This window comes from Pteropus alecto, unplaced genomic scaffold (assembly GCF_000325575.1).
Source record: "Pteropus alecto unplaced genomic scaffold, ASM32557v1 scaffold134, whole genome shotgun sequence".
Taxonomy (NCBI): domain Eukaryota; kingdom Metazoa; phylum Chordata; class Mammalia; order Chiroptera; family Pteropodidae; genus Pteropus; species Pteropus alecto.
The window spans coordinates 10,422,350-10,433,860 of NW_006436283.1; the positions used below are offsets into that span (position 1 = coordinate 10,422,350).

Below are 11,511 nucleotides of genomic sequence, written 5' to 3' on the forward strand. Positions count from 1 at the left end.
GAGAAATCACAAATATTTTGATAATCCATTGCAGTGTTAGATAATCACTAAATTTTGTTCGCTCTCATCATTATTCATAAATTACAACAGTTACTAGGCCCACTGCTAAATCTTGACATTTATTGCATCCATTTAGAAGCATGTTACTTTTATCATGACTTTTGATTTGTTAATATTTTGACAACTTTAACTCAATATAATTTCTTTCCTTTGTAATCCTTTATATTTTATTAAATTTAAAAACATTATTCTGAGAAGGACTATGTAATTCACAGAATCGCCACTGGGCTCCATGGTACAGAAAACAATAAAGAACTCCATTAATAAGGGTAAAATTTCAATAGAGCCACCCGCAGACTTTCAGTGTATCTAAACACAGCTATGGATAGAGCCTTATATTTCACAGCCTTCGCCTCCCAAGCATCTAATAATTTTGCTATAATTTTCATATTTATAAGTTCTAACATTGTTTTAAAAATCCAGTGTTGACATGTTTTAACTATGAGTTTCACGAAGAAAATCCCCACCAAGACCAAAAGATATAAATATAATCTATACCAGTTTCTGCTTACAACAAATGGCACTGAAACAAGATTCAACAAAAGAAGAAAAAAGCCTGAAAGAACAAAACAGAGAAACTAATTCTCAGTGACAGTCTCGTCTTTCATCTTAAGCCATGCCTTGAACTCTACCTTGTTTAATTATTAAATCGGGAGCTGCTCTGCAAGATCTGTCTAGTTTTGATGATTCTTAAATTCAATCCTGCTGACAGACTCTGTCCATTTTTCTTTATATTTACTATTATCTAATGACAAGGTCTGAATGCTAATTTTGAAATTCGACTTTCATTAAAAATAGAATGAAGTTTTTCTGACAGTGACCTCTTGGCTCCAAAGGATCACTTTTCTTTACATCCCAAATTTATAAAAATTAAAAATTCCACTGGGAAAGATATTGTTCTCTTACTATTATTTTACTAATAATATGTAACAATGCATTAAACATTTTAAGCCTTCAATATTCTTCACAAATTTCAACTTTAAAATTACTTAATATATTTAATTCACATTCGTGAACATTTAGGATGTTAAGATGACAAAAATGTATTTCGGATCTAAATTTGTTTTTTGTTCATGACTTTGAATATCAGTAGGCTGATCATCCAGAAGATAAATTCTTGATATTTTTTGCCTGATATACCTGACCTACTTTCAGCCTTCTCCATCTCACTGAACTGAATCATGTGCCAGGTCTCCCCTTCAGAGGTTACCCAAATGCAAGCCAGCCACCTCTCTCGCCTGGACTACTATGAAAAAGACTTCCTGTGACTGTGTTTGTGCCACGTGTCCTCCCACCATTTTACTCAGATGTCTGTGTCCTCCGAAATGGCCTATCTGCACCCACTCTGGGTCTCCTCATTTGATCTCCACAGAGAGCCAGAGATACAAATCACTGTGGATCTTCTTTTGTCCGTCTTTTGACCTTGTGATGGACCACAGAGCTGGTCTAGGGGTCGCTAAGATATGCCTGGGTAACCGACTCTTGTTCAAATTCCACAGCTTTAAATTCAAGGAAGTTCTTGGACCAAGCCCGGCTGGGCTGGGTGGGCTGTAGTGGTAAATGAAGACTGAGTCCATGCCTAGGATACAACGCTCTACACTCTGTGAGGTCATATCATGTATCAGGAACAAGACTGGTGAGGCGCACCCGCCTCAGAGAGGAGCCCTGGTCTGCATGCCCATCAGCCTGCCTGCTCCAGGCTTACGTGACACGGGAAGTCAGCTGAGCTTCTACGTTCACTTCCTCAGACCTATCCTTTGCAACTAGGTGCTCTCTGAGGAGCCTTTAGGGGATCCTCCACCTTTCCTTCGAGAAAGTTACTGGTCTCTCTGCTGTGTGCTGTGGTGACTCCTACATCTTTATGAGAAGGGAATTTTGGGGGTTTACCCTTGTGATATCTGTGTCTGGTCCTTAGTCAAGATGAACCTGTGAAAATCTGTGTTAGAGCGGTCAGCCACACAACTATCTCCCGTTTGATTTCTTTCAACTAGTACAAAATATTTTCAGAAAAAGAATCAAGTCCAGTTAAAAAGAGGAAAACAAACAGAAAGAAAAGAAATGATCTCTAAACTCGGTAGGAAAAAAAAAGATTTATAAAGGCTTCTGGGGGTTAAAAAAAAAGTGGCATTAAACAGTCCAGAGTGAAATCCCACAGCTACTTCAAGAGACTGCCCATTGTCATATATAAGTCTGTATCGAGTGGGAAGTAAAGCGATTTCTTTTATTTCTATATCACATTTCTACACTGTGCACATCAGAGAAGCATGGGGACATGGAGATTAAGAGGGCAGTTTCGAAAAAATGGCAAGAAAAGAAAAAAAGACTTACTGTGGACTGTGTTTGTGCCACGTATTCACCCTCCATTTTACTCAGACGCACGTTTGTGTCCTCCAGCAATTCCTGAATATTTTCAGTGTGCCGCTTTTGAAGATCAAACTTTTCTTTTTCCATTTCTGCTACAGCATTGTGGAGCTACACAGTGAAATGAAGAATTGACTCTTTCACTACTGTTATAAAAGAGATGATTTTGCAATTCAGAAAAAATGTTTTCATATTTCTCTATTTATTTATATGGTGACCCGAATAACAAAAGATATAAAACTTACAAATAAACATTCGAAGTAAAGATAACATATAAAGAGCATCATTAAGAAACTTTTTCTCTTTACTTTCCTGAATTAAAAAATTTTAATGGATAAACAAATATTAAAGAGAATTTATCCACCTCAGGCAGATATAGTCAATGAATAAGACAGATAATACGATGTCACAACTAAACACTAGCATTAGCCTAAAATCAGAAAATAAAAACCTTTATAATCTTTATGAATATTACCTCACTGTCTGTATTTTCATACTATTTGCATAAAAATTTGCACAAGAGTAATGTTAAAAATTCTTTCTCCTTCACTGTACCCATAAGAAACTACTTTTATCCATTCCTTAATCTATACAAAAGTGGACACAAAAATGGCATTTATAAATCAAACAGTTCTCTAAGGAAACTGTATCCTATATGTCCTCATGAAAGATCTTTATAAAGATCTTTCTTTATAAAGAATGTGCTCTAAATGTCTATATAACTAAGATAAAGAAAACAAGGCTCGATGGACAGCTTCCAAAGGGAGTTGAAAAATCTGTACTCACAGCCTTGTGGGGATTCCTTCACTTTTCTGAATGGAAGTAAAATTCTGAATCTAACTCCCATCTCCTGCATCCAATCCCAGGCTCACTCAGTGGGTGAGGAGGGCAGGAGTCCAAAACAGTGTAAAAGATACACTTGACCTTCGATTCATGAATAGGAGACAACAAGGATATGACACATACATACAGACTCTTATCTGAATAGGAAGATATTGAAGGAACAGGGAAAACACTGAAAGATGGTGGAAACTAGAGGCAGAATGAAGGCAGTGATTATGCTAATTACTGGTAAGGGCCTCAAGAACTTTTCCACCAGTTTCTAGTTGAAAAGGAAGAGTGAGGATGGCTCAGTAATAGCCATAAGAAGACCCTTGGGTTTCACAAACTTTATATGTTAAGTTTTCACTATTTGCATGTGGTGCCCCAAAATCCTTGCTATGTTGTATTTGTATTTTTGCCAAAGTATATATTTTAAACCAGTGTTATGTCTAGGATTCACAAGTCAGTCACTTAGCTAGTACATGAGTACAGCCAAGCTCACAGCACCTAAATTTCAGGGCTGCTTCATAGCTGTCAATTGATATACATATAAAGGAATCTAAATAAGTCACTTAGAATTTTATGCTTCTATTTCTGCTGCAGTGGTTTCTTTGTGTTTATTGTCTCTCAAAGGTCCTAGGCCACATGCCTACTGACTATCAAAGGTCAACTGTGTACAGTAACCCATTAATACACAGTGGTTTCTCAGGTGTATCCCAAAATTGCTTTATAAAGGACCTGTGCCTGTGTCTCTAAGTCAGTCTGAGACCCTGGAAACTCATCCAGGGAATCTACAGTTGAGACTACGAGGGTGAAAATGACACTGGCAAAAACCAGTATGCTATAACTAGGATGATCAAACATGTGTATCTGGTCTAATAATCTGACTGGAGATGACAATATTTATGTATTCACCCAACCAATTTTATTAACGTCTACCATGTACCGGGCACAGTGCATCACTGAGAGCATGCCCAAACCCAGCAATGAACCGTGGAGTCCAGGTCGCTTGGTCTGGGGAGGCTTTTAAAGGGCAAACATGCCCCTGAGGGATAAACTGCTGTAGCAGCAAACAGTAAGCACACTCTAAAGCATGAATCGTGCTAGGGTTAACTAAGCGATAATGACGCCATGGTGGCCCTGACAACAAGGGGATCTATACATTCCCACAGAGATTTTTTTAGCCAGGGTTTGGCAATGGGGACAGGAGGCGCCAAAGGCCCTTTTCTCGGATAACTGGGAAAAGTTTTGTACAGCTTGTACAGAAGTACAAGAAGTGGGGCAGAACTGCGACAATCAGTGAGGCTTGAAAGATCACCCAGTGTCGACGGCGAAGAGCCCGGTGAACCCTAAGGGCACCTGAGAGCCACTGCCGTGATTTAAACACGGTGGTGAGGACGCCAGACTTGTGTTTCAGAAAGATCATCAACACGGTTTATTGCGGAGCGTGGATTGAAGAGGCGCACAGAGTCCAGTTACAGCACATCTAAGCAAAGACAATGGTCTCCGGAAATTAGAGAAGAAAAAAGTGGTGAATACATTCAAATCAGTAGAATGAACAGAACTTGGTAAGTGATTAGATGTGAGAGATGAGGCAAAAAGAAGAGTGAGCATCTGGGAAGACGGCAATACCACAGAGAAGAAAGAAACAGGGAAAATCCTTAGGAAGTGACTGTTTTAGCAACAATGGAAGACGACGGAGTTTGGGGAGAATGATGACATTTAAATCAAGGAGATCCCTTAAATAGGTAGTTGGATAAGTGGGGCCTAAAGTGAGAGCTGTAGGATGGAGATTTCTGTTGGGGAGCACGTACACATATTCACACACATACACACACACATTCACACACACACACACACACACTCACACACACACATTCACACACACACATTCACACAAACACATATTGACACACATATACACACATTCACACACACATATTCACACAAACACATTCAAATACATATTCACACACATACACACATACACACATACACATTCACACATATTCACATACATACACACATATTCACACACACACACATATTCACACACGCACATATTCACACACATACACACACATATTCACACACATTCACACACATATTCACACACACACGCACATATTCACACATACACACACATATTCACACACACTCACACACATATTCACACACATACACACATATTCACACATATTCACACACACAGTCACACACATATTCACACACATGCACACATATTCACACACATATTCACACAAACACATTCAAATACATATTCACACACATACACATACACACATATTCACACACATACACATTCACACATATTCACATACACACACATATTCACACACACACATTCGCACACACATTCGCACACATATTCACACACACATATTCACATACACACATATTCACACACATACACACACTTACCATATCACCTTGTCCATATAGATACCTAATAATTTTTTAATAAATGACTGCATAATCGCAAAGTAAATCTATCATCTGCTTATGAATTTTTGGTCTGCTTACACCACATTTTCATCTACGCCCAGATTTACATGCAACTGTATTTCACAAAAACATCGTCAACCACGTTTGTAGTGTTTTCACATCCACTAAAGAATAAACTGTACCCTTGTACATGGGAGAAGGGAGAAGACTGCTCTTCAAATACCTGACAACTTAAACTGGGAAATAAGAAACTAGAGAATTCGAAGACAGGAAAGGGGCCTGCTGTGTACGTAAGTAACATAGCTGTAGCAAACGCAACATATGCCAAATTCAAAGAAAATATAAAAACAAAACGTTAGAAAGAGAAAAATCACATAAACAAAATTAAACTAGAGAAAAACTAACTCTACCCATCTTAATGCACATGCAGTGCACTCCCAGAGTGGCCCTGAAGCTCCCGTCACGAAAACATAATCCAGACCAACGTGTCTGCTTGGGAAGGCACTTAGAACTTTCAGTAATTATTTTGAACCCAGACTAATTGAAAGAATATCAGTCTGAGTTAACTGAAGATCTTTATAATAGAATACCTCAAAAGAAGTAACATATTTAATTTCTCTTAAATACATATGGTAATTGGAACTAAAGGCAAAGGGCACCTAAGTGAAAATACAAAATGACTATGGGAGACCTGTTCGTGACAAGTATTTTTATTACATTACTCTTGGCACTGCTAAATTATGTGACAATATTTTTCTTAATTACATTAAATGTTCCTCTAAGAATAGCCCATCCACTACTGATTTTGTTTATATCAAAAAAAACAAGTTTATACTATAATATTGTATTATCTGAAAGTTCAGGACAGAAATGATCCAATGGCCTAAATCCAAAATTTTAAAAGTTTAATTGCCAAAAATTATCCTACTGCTGTTTCCCTAACTAATTTTGCTTAAAATCTATTGGCTGTGACAAAAATATTCAGAACATTAAGTAAATTCAAGAATTAGTCAAAAGCAAGTTTTGTAAATGAAAACTATTTTAGAGACCACTAGACTTCTAAAAGAAAATATACTAAAACATGAACAGGAGCTATTTCTAGGTAGTTAATCTAGAATTTTAAGTTACTTTATTTTCTTTGTTCATACTTTTCTGTATATTCTGTAAACATCCATTATTTTTATAATGATATGTTACTCAGAAGCATAAATCTTCACATTTTCGATTACTACTTTACGCGGCTTACTTTTTTTTCCCAGTCATTATTCAGAGATTCTGCACTTTGTTCACATATCTTCTTCAGCTCTGCAATCTGGTTTTCTTTAGTCTCTCTGATAACTTGACAATCTCGTATGAGGGTCTGAACTGTCAAAAATGATGAAAGCATAGTTAAACCAATTCTATTTACGTGAGAGTCTGATGATAAAATAGAGTGATAATTCCATTCTCCACCAAGTCTTCTCACTCCTCTCTTCTAAAATATCTCGTTCTTTCCTCTCCTCGTCTCCACTTCTCCCGCCCCAGTCCTGGCTGAATCCATCATGGCGCACTCCTGGACAATTCGAACGGTGCGCCGGCCTAAGTTCCGCTTCCCTCCAGTGGACCGTCTGTTGCTACGGTGCAAAGGCGGTCATGCTGCTCCCGGACCTAAGAAGAACCCTACAGCTCCCTACACTTAAAGGACAAAGGCCAAAACCTCTAATACAGAAAACAGCTCCTCGTGATCTGGCCGCTTTCTGGCCATATCGTTTGCTGATTCCTTATTTTTAAACTTATATTATAAACACACCAACTGTCCGCAGATTCCTGAGGCCACTTTCTCTCATACATCACTGCCTAAATATGACCATTTATCTACCTGGAATGCCCTTCCCTCCCTTGTTGAAAAACCCTACTCATTCTTACTCTCGACTCAGCATCACCTTCTTAATGAAACATTCACCAACCAGATTCCTCCTCTTGCAGAGCCAGAAAGAAATTCCTCTGTATCCTCATAAATTTCTCCATTAGATCACTTATTACATTATATGTAATAATGGTTCACTTGCCTCTTTCCTGAGTGCAAAGATATTTCCCCTTTTCATCTGCAGAGTATAACAGTGCAAGATGGGCAAGTGCTCAAAAAGACATGTACTAAATAAATAAAGGAACCCATCGTTTCGATATATCGTTGCTCTTAGGTACTTTAAAAGCGTGGCCAAGGTTTACATGACTAATATAAAATATGCTTTAAATTATATAAAATATTTCCCTTATAAATTGCTTTTTACATTTTCTATCTTTTTTAAATGATTTAAACTGTTACTGATTTAAGAGAAAATTTGTTTAATATATTCATGTCATTGGGATGGTAAAATAAATCCAGCTGTGTGTTTGCTTCAAAGTAATATTTTTCTTAGCTTACTGAATGTGTTCTTATTCATTTACTTCAAGATAGCAGAATTTAATTCTGTAACTATTTATGGTGACGGATGTCAACTGGATTTATGTGGTGATAATTTCACAATATATGCAAATAGCGAATCACTGTGTTGGACATCTGAAACTAATATAATGTATGCCAATTATATGTCCAAAATTTTCATGAACATTTAAATAGAAATTTCTTTCACTCTTCTATCTCAACTATGCAACAAATGAGGGGAAAAGGAGAAAAATTCAAGTTAATTTAATATTAGTCTTTAGCATCAATAACATTTTACTGCACAATTCCAAAATTAAACTAAGATCCATTTTCAGTTCAAAAAGCCTTAAGAAATTTTATTATTAAACCTTTGGCATATTTAAATTGCCTAGTTTAAGTCAGACTAAGAAACAAAAACCTAGAAATAAAGCTAAAATATTTTTGTAGCCACTGATATTTGGAGAAGGAACCTGAACAGAATTCTAATGAGCATTTTGGGCTGGAAGTAAACCTAAAAATAGCAATTTCATTCGTTAACTTATATATGTAATTGCCATGCTAAATTTCAAGGACATTACCATTCTCTCAGATATACTCAGGTTTGGCGATTTGTGAGAGAGCCAGTAAGTTCCATATGGAAAACCCTAAATGAAAATCTGCTCTCCCCTTTCCTCGTACTCATTGCCTGCATCTTACCATTCACCAAATCCCTCAAAATTTCTTTTTCAGCTCTGTTCTCACTACTGCCACTGCCATCATTCAGATATTTGGGGTCCTTATCATCTTACATGAAAAATTACAGAACCATGGGAGCATAAACTCTTTGAGTTGGAAGGGACTTCATGTATTATTTATTTCAACCTCACCATGTTATAATGCGTAAGCCAACGCCCAGAGGCTTCCTCATGTCATACAGCAGACACTAAATAGCAGGTCTGGGGTTAGAGCCTATGTTTTCTAATAAGAGGGATGTTTTCTCTCTCTCACTCTGTCCTACTTCTGACTATTCTAACTGAATTGGCATCACCATGGTGGCACACCCACCACTACAAGGCTACTCCTCCTAAAACTTAAGGTCCTAAAACTCACCACTCAAAAATCTTCTCTGACTCACCAGCATCCACAGGATAAACTTGAAATGTCTAAATCTGAAATTCAAGGTCATGTTTAAGTCATACCAAGTCAGCTATCTTATCTTTTTCAGTCTATTTCTTAATGTATAGGATATCCATGCTAGCTAAATGGTTTTGCAGCATCCTTCCCCAAACTTACCAATATCAGCATTCCTATTGCAATACCTGGAGACTTTTAAAGTTCTTTCCTCCAAAAATGTTTTCAACACACTCTCTAATGGCTGCCTGTTGCATTTAGATGTTCTGACCTATAATCATAGTCAATTTAACACTTGATCACATGCTTTCTTCTCCTTCTTAATGAAAGTGTAAATGGGGAATACTTTTTAAATGTTTGTTCGATCACAAACAATACCAGTGTATGTTATAAGGCATACAGTAGATACTTAATGTAATGAATTTTATTAGACCCAGAAGAGTAATTTCCCTAGATTTTTTTGTGAATGCCAGAAAATTCTAATTCTATGACTAACCTATAGCAGCCCAATAAAGAGGCAGAGAGCTAAGAAGAGGGAATAACAGTGACAGACTGTTCCAACTCCTTAACCAAACCAACCACCATTGCAACCACACACACACACACCCCCCCCACACACACAGTTTTTCCTCATCCAAATGAAAGCTCACATAAACATACCCACTGATGGAAACCCACATAAACATTCCCATCTCATACTACAAAAGGTCAGAAATAAAATTTTACTTTATATAACCACTAATAAAATGGAAATCTTATTAAAAGATTTATGTAACAATATAACGTCACCTTTTGTTTCAAGTTTTCTAATAGTCTCCTCCATTTCATTTTGTTTCTTTCTGTATAAAGTTTTCAATTCTTCTATTTCATTATTCTTTCTTTCTAAAATCTGCAAATGAATTTAAAATGTTTTAGTTTGCTATGTTGTTTTGCATATAGAACACATAACTTTTTAAATGGCCACAAAATTGTTTGCAAGACTATCTCAGCTAATCCCATAAAAGATGTAAAATTACATTTTACTGCATTGAGAAAATACTATATATGCTAGAATAATTGATTACAGAAAGGGATATGTTATCTGCTTTGAATTTTCATGTATCAATCTTTAAGGAGGCTATACATAATAAATTAGGTGATTCTCTAAAATATAACTCAGAGATTAAACTGCCATAAAATAGCAGAAGTCATCAAAACTTGACCCACTGGGACAGTACAAGTCACCTCCCCACGGCACTGGACTTGAAAATCTTCAGATAAGCAGATCTCTGAAGCCTCCCTCCAGTGTCCCATTACTTCCATGCACAATAACAAGAATTTCCAGGTACACGGGAAGATGAGACAAAATAAGGTTCTTTTATATCTGGCTCTGCTATTGCAGAAAAATCATCTCAAAATATGTCAAAATTGCATGAATATTTTACATCATTAATTTACATGGTATCAAGTTTTAAAATTAATCATTTAAAAAAACTGAATCATGATTATTATATACTTCTAAATACGGCTACATTCAAAAACACAAAAAACTAGATAAATTAGTGAAATGTAGAAAAGCAGGGAAAAAAATCTGCTAACCAGGTAGAAAAAAGAAAAACAAATTGAGGCAGGAGTATGAATATTCACTTTTCTTATGGTTGGGGTATATTTCCTATACACCCAAAGAGACAATAATTTTTAAAATTAATTTACCTTCCATTGTTTACTTTACCTATCATTTTACTTTACCTTTCATTGTTTTATTCCCACCTGTAACAATGTTTGGTAAATAAGAAAAGGAGCTAGTTTGATCCTAATATCCACAAAGAAGCAAAAAAGGAAAAGAATGTAGGCAAATAGATAATACACTGAATTTTGTTTCTCTTCAATTCCTGACACTTAGAAAATTCCATACAAGCAACAAACTGATGAATATACTTTCCAAATAAGGTATAACGTCAAGGATTTTATTTATATTTTACCTGGCATTTCAAACTAGTTGCATTGTTTTCTTTTTTCATGCAGAATTTATTTAAAAAGAGAAACTCCTGGAAAGGATTTTATTATAAAATGTTTTTCTTAGAAAAGATCTTTGTAACAGACATATCAAGAAGCCTATTTCAAAATCTATTATCATGATTTTTCCAAAAATATTTTTATATTTATTTATATTATACATCGATAGATTCTATTTCATTTGGACATATGTCATAGTGAAATTATATTACTGAATCTCTAACATTTATGATAGAGAACTGTTTTTATCTAATCAATTTAAACTAAGGTAAAATTCCAATAAGAGCAGAAAG

At 36.0% G+C, this 11,511-nt stretch overlaps 1 protein-coding gene across 6 annotated transcripts in view; it reads right to left on the minus strand.

The window, feature by feature from the left end:
• Positions 1-11,511, minus strand: part of CEP112 (centrosomal protein 112) — a 328,322-nt gene that overhangs the window by 259,659 nt on the left and 57,152 nt on the right. For all 6 annotated transcript variants that reach the window (XM_015589808.2, XM_015589807.2, XM_006912420.3 and 3 more), the window contains 3 exons: positions 10,013-10,112; positions 6,956-7,074; positions 2,389-2,532 (listed from right to left, as the gene is read on the minus strand). In XM_015589808.2, the coding sequence (XP_015445294.1) occupies positions 2,389-2,532; positions 6,956-7,074; positions 10,013-10,112 (363 nt within the window). The remainder of the gene's footprint in view (positions 1-2,388; positions 2,533-6,955; positions 7,075-10,012; positions 10,113-11,511) is intronic.